This window comes from Artemia franciscana, chromosome 17 (assembly GCF_032884065.1).
Source record: "Artemia franciscana chromosome 17, ASM3288406v1, whole genome shotgun sequence".
NCBI lineage: Eukaryota > Metazoa > Arthropoda > Branchiopoda > Anostraca > Artemiidae > Artemia > Artemia franciscana.
In genome coordinates, this window is record NC_088879.1 from 33,342,812 (window position 1) to 33,361,154 (window position 18,343).

The 18,343-nt window shown below is 35.9% G+C and overlaps 1 protein-coding gene across 2 annotated transcripts in view; it reads right to left on the minus strand.

Annotated features, from left to right (window-relative positions):
- The window catches only part of LOC136038159 (UBX domain-containing protein 4-like), an 86,406-nt gene that overhangs the window by 56,627 nt on the left and 11,436 nt on the right, over positions 1–18,343 (minus strand). For both annotated transcript variants that reach the window (XM_065721217.1, XM_065721216.1), the window contains exon 2: positions 11,998–12,080. In XM_065721217.1, coding sequence (XP_065577289.1) covers positions 11,998–12,079 — 82 coding nt within the window. In that variant the 5' untranslated portion in view covers position 12,080. The remainder of the gene's footprint in view (positions 1–11,997; positions 12,081–18,343) is intronic.

Sequence of the window (18,343 nt, forward strand, 5' to 3'; positions counted from 1 at the left end):
AATGACTTTAATATCAATAAATATATAAAAGAATCGGCTTATTATGCTGATTCCAAATATGTAATATTCATTAAAATTAGGGTTGCCCATAAAAGGAGTCAAGCCTGAGAAGATTTGCCTGATTTTCAAAAAAGGGGGAAACATCCCCCTTAAAAGTCAAAGAATCTTAATAAAAATTACACCATCAGATTCAGCGTAACCCCGCTGTAGAGGCTTCCATCACCTATCTGCAAAAAAAAAATTCCGACTCCAATCGAAAAAAGACCAGTGATGCAAGTTTTTTTTTCAGGGGTGATCGCATCAAAACAATGGTCCTACACCATCTCAAAAGGGCTCATTTGAGCCTTATCCTGATGTTGACTGTTGGGAAGTATACAGACATTTCTAAGGGGAAGGGGATTTTGTGCTTGCTCTGGGTTTTTAAAAAATATCCCAGTGGTGGATCGTATCAAAACAATAGTCCTAAAAAATCGGGGAAGGGCTCATTCAAACGGAAATTACGAGTTATAGTGCTCTTTTTAAGCGACCAAAAGATTGGAGAGCAACTTACCCCTTCCACGTCCCCTTTCATCCTCAAAATTGTCCCATGAAAATTTTGAGATAGCCATTTTGTTCAGCATAGATGAAGAGTCCCAAAACTATGTCTTGGAGATAACATAACTCCAACCCCCCAAACCCTGGGGATAAGTCTAAGTTATAGAGTTTGCCCAGTGTTTACTTATAGCATTTGTTATTGGAAAGTACACAGACATTTTTCAGGAGGGGGTAGGGGATTTTGTGTTTGGGGTTGGTTTCCATGGGGTTAATTTTCAATGTGGATGGAAATTTTGGAGTGAAATTTCCAAGTGAATTTTACACTGGGGAATTTGAAAGAATCCCTATACGAAATCCGTTTTATTTGTTTTACTTTCTCTTTACTTTCTACTCAATTTTGCATGTGGATTTGTTCCAGGGGAAATTTCAGCTTGTTTGGATTTCCGGGAAATAATTTCCACGGAAGGGGGGTTTTCGGAGTGATAAAAAAAAGATTAGGACTTAAAGTCTATGCTAAGGAGAATTTACCAGGTTAAACTTTCTGCAAAAACTTTTACGGAGGGAGGGAGGGTGTATTTTACGTGGCAAGAGCTTTCCAGGGAGGAGTTCTCCGTGGAGGGAAGGAGTTTTTCACGGAGGGTGAGCCAAAATTACCCACATTTCGATCATAAATTCAATATTAAAGTTTTTTGGCTGAAAGTAAGGTACAACATTAAAAATAAAATGAACAGAAATTATTCCACATATGAAGGGGCTACCCCTCCCCATCAATACCTTGCTCATTGGAACAAAAGTTAGAGTGCTTGTCTGAGTTTTTTAAGAACAACTCCTGAAATACAAGAGCCGTTTAATTGGAATAGGGAGCTTTTTTAGAAGTGCTAAAAACTTTAGGGTGAAGAGCAAGATATTGAGGAGGGGATAACCACTTTAAGGAATGATTTCTTTGCGTTTTGAGTTTTGATATTGCTTCTTACGTTCAGTTGAAAAAACTGGTTTTATTGTTCATTTAATGAAACTAAAATAGAAATTTGGTGTAAATTTTGGAAAAAATAAAACATTTAATCTTAAAACTTTTAAGTTATAATTTTTTTTTTATTTAGTAAAATCAAATTCCCAGACACAATAATTTTGAATTCAAACATCTTGGTTGATGACGAACAAACAGTGTTTAGCATGCAAATATAACGGACATAACCGCGTAGCACAATCAGCTGCCAAGGGATAAAATACATATCAGAAGTAATCCCCAGAGACGCATCTTAAAGCACTTTTAGCCGTGGTTCCAACTGTTTGATAATACAGGCCAAACTTATTATCATAATTGAGCCAAGGGATCCATTCCTGCTGCCTTAAGGTTGGGCGACAGGCCTGGATGTCAGGTAATTTTCAAAGCCTTTGTCATATTAGAATTGGAAGTCAGGTAATTTTCATAGCTTTTTTCACATTAGAATTGGAAGCCAGGTAATTTTCATAGCTTTTGTCATATTAGAATTGGAACTCAGGTATGATTAATAGCAGCAGCAACTAGCCACAGCGCTGATCCAACTAAGGCCTAGACAGCTAAACATTTCCACGATGTCAAACACTCATCCTTCAACTGGCCCCTTTCAAAGGCTTAGCTTAGGAGAATTCCATTAGTGCTTCAAATTCTCTTATTTGCAAATGAAACGCCATTTAAACACTGATAATATCATATTCCATACGTTTGATTTCATATACTAATACGCAAATGTCAAATTAACTCCATTTATAATACTCTGCTGATTTATCACTATTTTCGCTTTTTTATACATTTCTTTTCACCAGCTCTAAAAATAAGAATTAACATAAATGTATTAAGAATTATTGCTGAAGTTAGTAGTATTTCACCGAACACTAGCGCTACTTGTAGGACATTGTATCAGGCAGAGTACAGGAAATGCCTTTGAAAGTAGGACATAGTGAATCCGAAGTGCAGATATATTTTTCTAACATTAAGAAATTTTCTAGGCACATATAAACGGTATCCCGTCATGGAAAAAGTAGGTAGCAAAGTAGCAATGCTACTTGGCAGTTTTCAAATTTGTTTGCAGACTTATACTGAAAATACCATTTTTACATATAAAAATGCTTTTCTGTTGAAAGAAAAGCTGCCAAAACAGAAGTTGCACTGCCAAAGTGTCAGCAGATTTTGTAATTCTTTCGAATTCCGCGAATGGCAGCTTTGTAACTTTGTCATACCTGACGGTATCAACCCCTACTCATTTCGATCATTATTAGTTTTAACAGGCAGTACCAGGAGACCAAGCTTCACTCGGTGAAGAGAATTTTCGACATAAAAACGGCTCCACATGGAAATACTTACCCCCCCCCCATAACTGATTCCTGCAAAAAAAAATGTAATTTTTCTAGACTTACTGTATTTAAACATAGATGCAAATCGATAAGTAATTTCCAATCTCTACGGGGCAATTTTCCCCTCCGACCGGTATCCCAGATAAGTTTTAATTATTGCAAGTTTTCTACCGCAATACTACCAAATAATTATTCAAATTTTAAGGATATTCACTGTCAAACAATGCCCGATGGGTAAGCTAATACTTATAACTTTATGTCTTGAATACTTTTAAATAAGAAAAAACATAAATACTATTTTAAATCTGGGGAATTTTTCGTGTGTGAGAAATTCCGCATTTTTTTTTATTAGCTGCTTCAGCTGAATGACTTCAATTAGAAACACGTTCTTTTTTCAATGTATTTAAAATTTCATTTAAAGTCAACTAAATATCATACAATTTTTGAGGAGTTTCAGAAGAGTTTCAAATCTTTTCATGTCGGAGATGGGCGTCTCCCATTTAAGTTTTGCATACGTAAGCTTTGTTGGACGACTTTGAAGGAATTCTGGCAGCTCTAGATAAAAATTTTATAGACGGACCACAATGCTGGAGGACAAGCCAACGCCTTGAAAAATTTTATTAAGAAGATTTTAGCTTCTACTCTGGCCTACTCCTTATAAGATGAGTTTTAATGCCCTGCAACACATTGTCAAAAACACTATAGTCCATAACTATAACTTGTGAAGGGGTAAAAAGTGTCAAGAACAGTATTGTTGACGTTCTTCAGTCCCTTTAATCAGAAGAGTTTTTCTTCCAAATATTCAGTCACGCCTCTGATTTAGCTTGTTAATTGTAGTTTCATGGATCCTAAACTGCCCTAAAAACTGTTACAGCACAACAGTTCCATGTGCGAGAGCGCAAAAGTTTTTTCAAAAATGCAGTATTATATCGAGTTATTGTCATTGTAAATACAGAGATTGAAAAGGAGCACAAAGCAGAATAATTTGAATGTTTTGGACAACTGAAGTGCAATACTAGTCGCAAATGAAAGAAACAAAGAGAGTGAAGGCTTTGTGTGTTCCAGTTCCAGTTCCAAAAATTGTAGGGAGGTATATGGACTAACAACAAGTCCTTTCACCTCTTTGACTTCTTCTTCAGAAAAACTAGCTACTGGAAGCACTATTCTCCTCCAGTCTGCGAACAATGGATATATACGATTATGAACAATAATACACTGTTATTGATTGTGGGAAGTGCGAGTACCTGAGCTACCTGTCCCCAGCAGTTTAAGGCACTAGGCCGGCCGGTACCAATACGGCTCTTCCTACTCATTCCGCTCTCTTCTGCACAATCAAAAACTATGGATAAATCGCGTCCCATTAAAAATTGACTTCTTCAAGCTTTAATCCTTATTAAACAATATTTCTCTTCTTTAAGGTATCAATTGCTGCCTTAAATATCTTACGATCAATTTCCCATGGCAGGTTAGAATCCAGGATAGCTGTATAAGTATTTGGAATCTTAGCCAAGGAGCAGAAACGCTTAAGAGCAACAGTCTCCTCACTCTGAGCCTGGCAATCAAATAAAATATGCTGGATTGTTTCCTCTGTTGAAAAGCAGATTCGGCATAAAGGGGAATGATGTAGCTTCCAATTAAATAACAAGCTATTTAGAAGTAGGGCACCTGATTTCAGCCGGTAATATAGCACTTTATTTAATCTTGTATGAAATGGAGATAACATTAATGTACTGTGATTAACTTTGGATCTTTGCCTGATAATATCTCGTGAATTGAGGTCAGAGGAAGGACTAGGAGATAACATGGAAGCCTTTGCTGCTAGAGAATCAGCCATATCATTATATTTTATACCTTTATGACTAGGAACATGTTGAAAATAAACTTCATTTTCCTTGATCTTAAGATTAAGAAGCTGTCTTCTAATATTATATAAATCTTTGTCATTAGCAATTCTATTAATATTTTAGATCAGCAGTAATGCTGATTTAGAGTCGGAGAGACAAAGTATATTTTTAGATTCAATGTTATAATTTATAAGAGCATCCAAGGCCAAGCGAATGGCACATAATTCAGCAGACAAGATAAAAGATCCCAATGGGAGAGGAGAATAAATATTCAAATTCAGGGATGGGATACATGCTCCTGCTCCAGCTCTTTCCCTCTGGACGGATCCATCAGTATATATTTTTCTATAGTTGGGGTAAGCCTTTGAGATGTGTTCAGCCAAAATAGTCTGGATCTCATAATTAGGAATCAAATCTTTACTAATAGAGATAAGTTCTACTTGACAGCTTGGAGGACTCATTTCCCATGGGGGGGGACTCAGTAAAGGGATATGCATGAAGCGAATGTTGATTCCAGTTTGGGACCTCCAGTTGAAACTGATTCCATGATGAATGGGCATTGGGACAGGCTGACTTCTCAGCAAAGGTATGTGCATATACAGCATGCTTGGCTCCATAAGCCTGGATTTGCGAGAAATACTTTATCCTTAGACTAGATGCTCTTTCACTTAGAGACACCAATCCCGACAGTGTTCTTAACTTTGACAGAGGAGTATGCTTATGCACACCCAAAGCTATTCGAATAGCAGAATTTTGTAAAGATTCAAGGATTTTGAATGAGGATGGGGGACGAGCTGAAAATATTTGAATCCCATATTCTATATTTGAACGAATATATAATTTGTAAAAATCCAAAATAATCTTTGGGTGACATCCCCACTTACTTCCAGCAAGTCTTTTTAGAATACAAAGTCTCTGAATAATCAGAGATTTCAAAGAATTAATATGTTCATGCCACTGCATTTTAGAATCCATTAATAAACCAAGTAACTTCACTGAATTGCAATATGGGATCTCCCTTGAGAAAATTGTCAGTGGATTAGGAGGATCTAGAGTACCATTAGTAAATATAATGGCTTTAGTTTTACTGATTGATATTGGGAAGCCAAATGCTAAAGAGAATCTCTGGACTAGACTTATATCCTGTTGAATAAGGCTTTGAAGAAGGCTAATATCCCTTCCTGACTTCCAAATGATCAAATCATCTGCATAAAGGCCAAATGATGCATGAGATACTTGAAATTCAGAAACATACAAGTTGAATAGAAGAGGACTCAATATTGCACCTTGAGGAAGTCCTCTCGTAATGGGGCATTGCTCACTTCTAGACTGATTTACTTGAACGTAAAAATATCTATCAGTTAGAAAAGACTTTATAAAACTTATAAAAGGATACGGGAAGTCAAGATTTATTAGGATTTCCAATCATTTATTGTGGACTACATTTCCATAGGCATTCGACCAGTCAAACAGAACAGCCATTGTGACATGTCTTTTTTTGAGGGAGTTACAAACATCAATTTCTAGCCGGGTAATGTTATCTAAAGAGCTATGTCCTTTTCTGAAACCTGTTTGTTCACTAGGAAAGAGATTGTTGACTTCAGAAAACCACTCAATTCTTGATAAGACAAGCCTTTCCAGAACTTTACTAAAGGAAGGTAATACTGATATAGGACGGTAAGACTTGAGATCATTAGATGAATAAGAAGGTTTTAAAGCTGGGAATACCTGAGCAATCTTCCAGGCATCTGGGAACTTTTGACTTGACCAAATAAGATTATAAAGACTTAAGAGGGCTGTATGAAACACCTTTGGGGACTCAAGAATCCACTTCATATAAATACCATCATAACCTGGGGAAGACTTGATGTTAAGAGAATTAAGTGCTATACAAAATTCATCTTGGGAAAAAGGTTTCATCAGAGTACCCTTATAAGAACAGGTAAGAGGGAGATTACAAAAAGGAGGTCGGCTGGGATGAAAATCTGAGCAATCGTTTTTAAAAACATTGGTAAACAGATCTGCCTTCTTTTTATCTGATACAATTGGATATCCATCCTGAATGATATCATATCTACGGTCATCATTAGGCTGCTTTCCACTATTTACTTGGCTAATGAAATTATGGACCTTTGAAATTGGGGTTCTAAAACTGATACTTGAGCTGAAATTCAGCCATGTACTCTGTTTAGCTCTCCTACAAATTAGTTTCACCTTAGCACATGACTGCTTATAAAAGATTGCTGTTGACTGAGATGGGTGCTTTTGAAACATTTTACGAGCCTTTCTTTTTGCCAGAACTGCAACCCTACACTCATCATTCCACCAATTCTTGGGTCTTTTGGAGCCATTGTAAAAACGTACCCTAGTCATTGGAATTGCCGATTTAGCTGACTCCAGCAGGATTGATCTCAAATTAGACTCAATGGCATTAATATCATAATTAGGAGAAACAAAGGAAAAATCTACTTCATTTAATATCTCACGAAAAAGGGACCAATTACCTTTGGAGTTGATAAATGTAGGGACGTAGGGTTTGGGAGTGTAGCATAAATCTTGAAATGATGTAAGAATTGCACAATGATCAGATTGGAGAGACGACACCTTTACCATCTGAACTAAATCATAATATGAAGAAGGACCTAGAAGCAAATCTATAGTTGAGAAAGAGTTAGAAGAAATATTATACCTGGTCTGAAAGTCAAATGGAGTGAAAATCAAGGTGTCAGGAAAATTGGACAATATGTACTCTATTCCTCTTCCTGCTTTGTTGCTACCTGCTGATTGTTCCAGAGAGGACTGTGGGCATTAAAATCACCAAAAATAAAGGTATTATTACCTGATAATTCTGTTTCCAAGATACTTTGGATGTCCTTACTCCCACATGGATTATAAAAGGATTTTATGGCAAGATGGTTACCATTAGCTAAGGTAATTAATATGCCTACAACATCTATTTCATCCCTGTAGATAGTTAAGGGTTGAGGGGAGTGTTGGATTGAAACATGAACAAAAATTGCCACACCCCCTCCCTTTCTGTTAGTTGATCTATCCTTCCTGTAGCACTTGTACCCAGGCATTTTGATTTTCTTGTACTGATGAAGATTAGTCTCTTGTAGACAAATAATTCCAATTCTCTTATCATTTGCACATTGGATAAGATCAGCAAGTTTATTTGAATTTAAAGAGCCGCAATTCCATTGTAGGATCTGCAGCTTAGTTAACATAGGAAGGGTTGAATAGGTGACATGCATGATATTTTGAGAGAATGGATGATAATTATGTTCCTATTTCATTGAAAATAGAATTGGAAAAGTAGTATTCTGCAATTTCTTTTGTTATGCTGGCTTTTTTATCTTTAGCCATATTTGATTGTAATATTAGGTCCACTGATGCAACATATTTAATTAAATTAGTAATATGAGGTCCAACTCTATCTTGCATAGTTATGGCTTGATTAGAAATATTAGGAAAAGCTGCCACTCTTTCAGACCAAGATTTAGGCTTAGTTTTAGGATTGTTGCGGGATGGACTAGCTTCAGCCACCTTGGGATGCTCCTTAGCCAATGGAGGGTAAGAAGTCTCAGTAGGAGGTATGAGTGCCTGATTTGGGTGGTTCTTGTGGACCTGTAGCCAGGGTTTTTGAGGAAGGGCTAAATTCCCTTCTTTGGCCTCATTAACTCTTGGACCTGATGGTACTTTGGACCGCTTGCCCAGCTCCATTGCAGCTATTGGGAAAGGAACATTTTCTTGAAGAGCAATCTTTAAAACTTATGTCGTTGAACATATTTAGGACATGAATTGTGATCTGTTGATTGATGTCTACCATCACAGTTTGTACATTTAGGCACTTCAGTGCATCTACTTTCTGTAGACAAGGAGTGATTACCAAGGCAATTAGGGCACCCTGGCACAGAAGAAGAACAATACTTAGATGAGTGACCAAGCTTAAAACATTTTGAGCATTGAAGAGGTTTTTCTTGGTATATTTTATGAGCTTTATGCTGACCAAAAAGGAATACTGAGTCAAATTGGGAACTAGCAGGTAAGATAAAGAGGACACTCTTACTACTTCTTGTTCCCTTAGAATCTAGTTTGCCCATACGATGAACATCCAGAACCTCCAGCATTTCCCCCTTATTGTTCATAAGGCCATCTTTCAAGTCGTCATTTGACAGTTCCAATGGTATGTTGTACAGTACTATTTTCTGAGAATTTTTCAGGGTTGGTTTCCACCATTCAGGTGTAACAGGGATATTGCCAATTTTATTTAGGCTAAGGGCTTTGTAGGCTTCATTTCTGTCTAGAAACATAACCATTAGTGAACCATCTCTGTTCACATTCACAGTGAAGCTGCATCTAAAAGTTTTGAAAAGATTCATTCTAATGTTAGTAATATTTTTGATAGAGAAAGATTGATCTTTTACTGTTGGAGTAAAAAGGATAATGGATTTGTCCTTTATCTCCACAGCTGGATTTGGGTTTGAGAGTCCCATTATTTCAGGAGGACTCATAGAAGGTTTTTTTCGTTTCTGTTTTCTGCCTACTGTCTGAAAATCCTCATTTAGCAGGTTGTCAATTTCAGAGATTGGTGGCTCAGAGACAGTAATCATGGTTTCATTCAGGCTATCATCATTGGATATTGGAGATACAACAATAGGAATATCAGCTTCTGATAACCAATTAGATGCTTGGCCCCCTTCCCTGAGGGGGCTAGAAGTGTTAGGAAACATTGGGTTCAGGAAAGGGAAATTCCAGAAACTCTAACCACGCAATAGATTTATATGAAAAGGCAAAATAATACTTCTCAAACAAAAGGAGTAGCAAGAGCTTTAGTTCCTTTCACTCAGAAAATAAATGAAATCAATAATATAAATTTTTCATCAATTGATTTCTATTGATTTCTGAATACTATATGCTGGCTTTTGAAAACATTCTAGATAGATTATGCTGAAAAACGTTTCATCCTATGTTTGCTGAAAACGCTTGAAATGTGCGCTCCCTCTAACATTTGTTGTATTCAAATTGTGCTTTACTATTGTTATGAACTCTGTGCCGTGTGGAAAATCCTTTTTTTGCCTTCGATGGATGAAGACTTAATGCAACAACACCAAAGGACAAGTTAAGTTGTCTCTACTTTAACTGTTGGAAAATGAAAGAGAAGTAGAAATTAACCTTGATAAAGTGGTAAATGAACATAGCGTACACAAAGGCAGACAGGTACATTTTTTATGGCTGGTCTGTGTAATACAGAGCCAAAACATTGATTTTTTTTAATTACAAGATTAAGTGTGTATTGTAAGTTACAGTATATTGTAAGAATCTATGAAAACAAGAAATAAAATAACAAATGAAAAGAGAAAAATCAGATAGGTGAAAAACGAGGTTTTTTTAAGCCAGTATAAAAAAATGACGATGAAAATCAAGCAAATAAACAAAAAAATAAGAAAGAGAAAAAAAAACAAAAAACAACAAAATCTAATCTTCTTAAGTGAACTCTACGAGAGGAGAAAAGACACTCCTTTCTCCTCTTTTCTTCTTTTTTTTAGCACTGAGGACGACTTGGCGAAGGTCCTTGTCGAAATATTTGCTTGATTTTCATCTTCAAATTTTGCTACTGGCTGACAAAATCCTTGTTTTTCACCTATTTGATTTTTCTTTTTTCATTCAATATTTACTTTCTTGTTTTCATACGTCATGCATAGCCAGTATAGTCTCAGAACGTATTTTAAGAATCTGTAATGAAGACTTTGACTTTTCCCGTTTTTCTTTTTTTTTTCTTTTGCTTTTATGTTGCCCACTGATATTAATGTTATTTATTAATTAGAATACCAATTTCCAATGGGGAAACTAAAATCAATAATTTTTTTTAAATGGCCTATTGATATTACTGTTATTTATTTATTTGAATATTATGTTTAAAGGGAAACAGACGAAAATATATTTTTAGAAATTTATTCATAGGGGCCTATACCCCTAACTGATAAATGGAAAATTGACAAGTAAAATTCTTTCTTTACTAGCTACTTTGTTAGCAATTCCTTTAGGCTAACCAAATTCTAGTAATAGTTTCATACAGTTTAATATAAGTAAAGAAAACTCATGTAGTGTATAAAAGATCTCATATAAATTCACCGTTTGTGGGTAGTTCTTAGTTCCAGCGGTGGTTATTACTATAGGTTCACTGGTTCAGTCAACCCTCTAGCAAATCAATTTAATAAAAAGTACAATTTTTTCAATAAAACAGATATAGTAAGTGTATGGTTCAATAAAATCTCTTCAAAATTGCATGCAACTGAATGATGCTAGATACAGGGCTGTTAGAACAGTATTTGGTTTAACTGCAATATTAAACATCCTGTGCTGGGTGTGGGGGTTGGGGGGAATGGAGGGGGGATAGGCACTGCACAATTAGTGGCAAATCTGACAGAAAAAAGCCAAGCATATACAAAATTCACCTTCGCTACCCAAAAGCTTGTTTGCACTACACTACAATCGTCTAGCTAGAACAACTAATTACTGACAACTTAAGTAAAAGCTGAGCAACAGTACTTAATTTCAGGTTTGTCTGCTGTTTATTATGTATTATCTAATGTTTGAAATTAACCCAGTAGCGACTTTGCTATGTGGTAACTTTTCTTTGTTACCGCTAGAGAATAACTTACTAATGAAGAATAAGGGTGGACACATGCCATCTTTACGTTTGTCCTTTGGGTTTTGTTTTCCAACCCCCCCTCCCTTGAAGGGCATCCCATACCCCCTGACTCCTGGACGTGGACCCTCTCTAGGTCCTCCCCCAATCAAAATCCCGAAGCTATACTCACGGAATTGTCCAAGGACAGTTTATGCAGTTGTTTGACTGACCATATGTAGAACAATGTAAAGTGTGTAAAAAAAAAAAAATTGTGGTTTGTTCCCACTTTCTATAGGATGAAGGATGATATACTGCAAAAGATTATGCTGTTTGCACAACAATCTGGAGCCAAACAAAAATAGGACCATTCTCTGAATGAGGTGGGAAGCTAATAAGAAAAGATTTAAAGGAATTAAGACTTCATATGAGAGGGCAAATTGTGACGCTTCAAACCTACTGGGACGGACAAGTAGCATATACAGCTTCGTTGCCCTTAGACAGCTTTAGTCAATAGCAGTTAGAGAAGGATAGTTAAAGCAGAAATGAAAAAAAACTTAGAAAAAAAATTTTGCATGCTGACCAAGGGTCTGCATTGCACAGGTAGTGATCTAAAGCACAAATAGGTTGAGTAAAAACATACATTAGAATTACCTTTAACATAGACAACAAAATAGGATTTGGTTGACCTTGCTTGGGCAATAGCATCTGCTATAGGGCCAGTAAACCAATGCATCCTAAAAATAAAATATACTGGAAATTAAATAATATTGGCTTTTTTCAAGTTCTATTGTTGTAACAAAACTACAAAAATTAATTGCTGTTAAAATTCAATGGTAACAGTTTTTGCGCTTCTAACACATCTATTTGAGTTGCCAAGAAAAGTTAACAGCAGGGATGTATAGAGAAAAAACAATGATCAAGTTAAGTCTGTGATTGTGAGTACCTATGGCAACAACTTTCACACGGAGAATAAGTTGCAGCCAAAAGAACAATGGTTATTGTTTTCATCTGTCCAGTTATTAATTGATTTTATCTTGTATATTTTTTGGTGGATAATATACATGAAACACCTCAGCCTCTAAATGCTAAAATCAAGTAAAATCTAGTGTTGTTCCCAATATTGTGAAATTGGATCCAAAGACTTATACAAGGGGACACTTCAAGAATCTTTTCTAAAGCACTGTAGCATCATGGCAGCAAATCAACTCTCAGCAAACAATAAGTAGAAGTACAATGACAAATTGCCGAAAGTTTGAGAGTGGTTAATATCCAGAAATCTCAACATTGCTAGTAACAGGAATAATTCTATATCCGCCGATTTCAGTTGTAGTGATCTGACTCATCTGTGATATCCTAAATGGTACATCATAGTTGGTTAAGCCACTCCCTGTCTGCTGACAATTTGAACACATCCACAATGGTAGAGTTTATACTGACTCATCTGTGATATCCCAAATGATACATCATAGTTGGTTAAGCCACTCCCTGTCTGCTGACAATTTGAACACATCCACAATGGTAGAGTTTATACTGACTCATCTGTGATATCCCAAATGGTACATCATAGTTGGTTAAGCCACTCCCTGTCTGCTGACAATTTGAACACATCCACAATGGTAGAGGTTATACTGACTCATCTGTGATATCCCAAATGGTACATCATAGTTGGTTAAGCCACTCCCTGTCTGCTGACAATTTGAACACATCCACAATGGTAGAGTTTATACTGACTCATCTGTGATATCCCAAATGGTACATCATAGTTGGTTAAGCCACTCCCTGCCTGCTGACAATTTGAACACATCCACAATGGTAGAGGTTATACTGACTCATCTATGATATCCCAAATGTACATCATAGTTGGTTAAGCCACTCCCTGTCTGCTGACAGTTTGAACACATCCACAATGGTAGAGGTAATAGTATTCTCAGTGAATGAGTTCTATGAGCTCACAACTAAATTGGTAAAGAACTTATTTCTCAGTCTAATGTCTACTCGTTTTCTTAAATGCTTATGAGAATAACCTCGAGTTCTAATTGAATCGTCACATTGAAATAGGTCAAAGATAGTTTTATTAGCATTCAGAATCTTATAAGGAACCCCACTTTTTCACTCTCAGTGAGCCACAGCATTTGAAGCTATTTAGTGGTTGAAGCATCTATGGTATGACCAGTGCCATTATGGCTTAAGTTTGTTTCTTTTCTGAATATTGGATATTGTTGCGGAATTCATTTGAGGTTATTATCCAAAGAACTTTCTACCCTCTAATGATAGATTTTAAAAAGGAAGCAAATAAAACCTTCTTGAATCATAGAATTGCCGTATTTGTTCTTGCCAGTATTCATTTACCCATAAATTGAGGGAATAGGTGAGTTAGTCCTGACACTTCCCTTGTTCTAGGATTTCTTGTTCAGTATACATTTTCCTCACTTGAGAGTGTATTGTGATAGCTTAGATTACTGGGATGCTTGTTTACTGTTCCATTCTGAACTATGTCGAAAATAGTATTGAAAAAGACTTCTCTCCAGATATTATGAAGAAACATATCTGAATTTTTTATGCTTACCCAGGTTAAGCAATACTATTGACTGGCTAACCAGATACATTTTTTTAATATCTACATTTGTTCAAGGTAAGGTTCATATCAGAATCAATACTTCTTTCTTGGATATATAGGACAATTTTTCTTCCTTGATGCATGTATAGGTTCCTGACTAGTTTTTATCCTGGTTTCTTAATATGTTCTTTTATTAGAGGAACAGTAGGCTGGTTCTTATAAGTATCACTTCACAATAAGCATAATTGTCTGACACTTTTGATATGACAACACACTCAATTATTTGGAAATTCGAAGTCAGGCAATCAACAATGCTGAAGACAACACAACGTCTGTTAATTTTTTCACTACTTCTACTTTCAGAAGAAGTTGATGATTTTTAGGACTTGGAGAATTGTTGAACTGTTCTGATTTTACACTATAAAAACTACTGTCTGAATATGCACTAAGAAAACTATAATTCATTTATGCACAGTAGTAGAAACTATTTACAAGGTTATGGTGCCCACTTAAAGTTTCAGTTGAGCTGCTGGGAAGTTTTTGCTTCTACAAATTACAATATCACTCTTTTTCTGTGCTCGCCCAACCTGGAGCTCTTCCTAGAGTTTGTTTCTTTTTATAGGTTGGCTTTTGATACATTTTTTCACTATTAAATTCTGCCAAATTCTACTGTTTTGTATGACTTCTGGAGGACATGTTTCTTTGCTGTAAGATTTGAAACAGAAAATGATAGGAGTGTAGCTAGTTGGGCTCATATATTCAGCACTGTTAAGCCATCCCTGTCTGGTAATTCACTATTCGACATGCCTCCACTTTAAGCAAGGGAGTAAAAACAATTCTTTGCAGACAGACAACAAAAGGAAAAATGACCAAAGAAGCAAAGCAACATGTCTTTCAAATAAACTAATAATTTTCTTACACCTTCGTCAAACAGGTTTGAAAGTAATATAAATTCAGGAATTTCAATCAAGATTTATGTATAAATCAATCAAGTTTAAATTCTACAGATTTTTCATGGTAATCCTTTTAACCCAGAAACCTGGTTTGGGAATTTGTTAATACTATTTAATAGGATGCCCATGAATTATGATCTTTCCCTGTCTGGTATATCCCTTTTAGGTATACTTCCACTTAAAAGAGCACTGCAAAATGTAGTTAACTAGTAGTTCAAAGTTTTAGAAACATGCAGATAGCAATTCAAACTAAGAGCATAATCTATTGACCAATCAGCACTACTTTAATGTTCAGTATCAGGTATAAAAACAGTCTGTAAATGTGTAAACACATTTCTTTAAAGAGGCTCTTTTTTAAAATTAAATAAAAATCAAGTTTTTTTTAACTGCAAGTAACGAGCAACATTAAAAATTAAAACGAACGAAAATCATTCTGTATAGGAAGGGTTGCCCCCCCCCCTCACCTTGCTCTTTTTCTGATCCATGATCTTTTTTCTGGCGAAAACAGCAAAATTCCACATTTTTGTATACATGAGCTTGAAACTTAAACATTATGGTTCTAATGATGATAGAAGGTAATAAGCTTACCTAAGCTATGGATGGCAGGTGACTGATTTATCTTCTAACGATAATTTCGACAGGACCTGTGCCTGTCATCATCAGGTTAATTCAAATTTCTTGCCGGAAAGTAAAATCACTAAATAAATAAAACTAAAAACACTGAACAACACTAATTATGAGCCAAACCTGGAGTTATTGTTGTGCCATGGCCCGAATTTTGGTAGAGGCGTTGATGGCTGCTGTCCTGGTGGATCTTAAAGATGTTGAGCCTTTAGGAAAGGGGTGGAGTCTTTTGTGAGTTTTCAATTTATGGGTGATTGGTTCCCAAATTTCGCTAATATGAAACTCACCATTGTCTTTATTGATGGCTGGTTTATTTTTAGCAATTTCCAAAGCTTCTCTGATTTTCTGCTTTAAGAGTTGTGGGACAATAGCAATAAGTTGGGCTTGGTCAAACTTAATGGAGTGGGAAGGGTTTTCAAAGATATGATGGGCCAATGCAGAGAAATTATCTTCCTCCTTTAGCTTTGTCTTTTTAAGGCAAAGCTAAAGGCCCAACATCTTTAAGATCCACCAGGACAGCAGCCATCAACGCCTCTACCAAAATTCGGGCCATGGCACAACAATAACTCCAGGTTTGGCTCATAATTAGTGTTGTTCAGTGTTTTTAGTTTTATTTATTTAGTGATTTTACTTTCCGGCAAGAAATTTGAATTAACCTGATGATGACAGGCACAGGTCCTGTCGAAATTATCGTTAGAAGAAAAATCAGTCACCTGACATCCATAGCTTAGGTAAGCTTATTACCTTCTATCATCATTATGTATGAAAGTCAGGTTGGCCTCAGAGAATATATTACAAATACCTATGGAGGGTATGTGGCCAAACAAGTCAAAGATCTATCTCTCCTATTTAGGAAGAAAGCTAGAATTATTAATCACCAAAAATTCTTACAACAATGTAAGAAACTAGATCTAATTCCACACTCTATGAGACCCAGAGTGAAAATATCTAGTAAGAACTATAAATCTGCACAGCACAGAGCTGGCCTAATCTTTATCAACCATGAATTAAATGACCTACAACAGCGGAGAAATATGGTTTTTCAACAGATAAACACAATTAGACAGCAACTGAGTAATACTCTTAGCCTAGAAGACCTCACCAAAGTTGGCAAGATCCATGACAAAGATTTTAAGTTTGTCTTTTCAATAACCAGAAAAGTACATATAGATAAGCTGGAAAAGCTTAAGTTTGAGAAGTTTTCTTCTAGGGATACATACATTCCTAGAGTATCTCCAGGTCCAGCAGTCATCAATTTAAGTCAACAAACTTTTGACCAAAAGAAATTAGACATTCTTTCAAAAGGATGGAAATTTTCTATCCCCCCCAAACACATACCAGTAGAACAAATCATATCCAATGTAGAGTCAGTTATAACTCTAAATAAGACAAAAATCAATGTTGACCCACAAGATATTAGAAGCTTGGTTTCTAATACCCTACGGAAAGGTTTTTCCAAAAAGAAACTTGCTGAGGAGAATCTAACAAAAGATGAAATGAAAGTCCTCACAGATCTTAAGAATGATACCAATATCATAATTACCAAAGCTGATAAAGGCAATACAATAGTTATCCTTAATGAGACTGAGTATGTCAGCAAATCATTAAACCTCTTGAGTGACAATAAAGTGTATGAAAAAGTTGACGTTAATGCTGTAAAGGTTGCTTATGATAATGTCAAAAAAGCTCTGGATAATCTCAGCCTTACCAATAGGATTAATGATAAACTTTACCGAACACTCCTTCCTGTCAGACCAGTCATTCCTAGATTTTATGGTGTACCGAAAATTCACAAACCAGATATACCCCTTAGACCTATTATCTCAACAGTAGGTTCAGCCACACAGAAGTTGGAAAGATATTTGGCTGGTATTTTAAGATCCATAACCCTCAGCAGCAAGCACACAATAAGAAATACTAAAGAAGTAGTTGATAAGCTAAATAGCATCAACATTGGGGAGAATACCACAATGTGCAGTTTTGATGTTGTATCTTTATTTACCAGCATACCCTTGCCGCGTCTTATACCAGCTTTACAATTAGCTTTAGAAAAGGATGGTTCCTGGAGAGAACTGACTTGCTTGGACTCCACAGAAATCATTACTCTCACGTCTTTATGTCTCAGCAATTCTTACTTTACTTTCAGGCATCAAACTTATAAACAGATTTGGGGCATACCAATGGGATCAGCCTTGGCACCAGTTCTTAGCGAGGTGTTTCTACAACATATTGAAACTAATATCTTCAAACAGGACTTCAAGTATCTCCAACTCTACATGAGATATGTTGACGATTGCTTAATAATTTGGAATGGGGCACAAGACAAATTAATATCCTTTCTCAATATTTTTAACAAGCAGGACCCAGATATTAAGTTCACCATTGAACTTGAAAATAACTGCAATTTACCCTTCTTAGATGTCCTCATTACAAAACGAGAAACTAGGTTGGACTTGAGTGTGTATAGAAAGCCAACTCATAGTGATAGATATCTGAGATATGACTCCTATAACCACCCTATAGTTAAAAATTCTGTAGTCTATTCGTTGGTTGATAGAGCATTTCTGGTGTGCTCCTCTGATTTTGAGCTGAAGGCTGAACTTAATTATATAAGAGATGTTCTGATAGGTAACGGATACCCCCGAAAAGTCATTGACAAGGTTATTTTCAGGAGAAAGATGAGTGGAATTACCAAGAATTTCGCTCCTAAGATTGAAGATGATAAACCCTTTTTGTCATTACCTTATATCAAGGGCATTACTGACATTTTAAGTTCCAAACTCATTAAACTTGGCTTTAAGGTGTTTTTTTCCGTCTGGAAAGACTATTTCCTCCTTCTTGAACAAAGGCAAGGATAAGATTA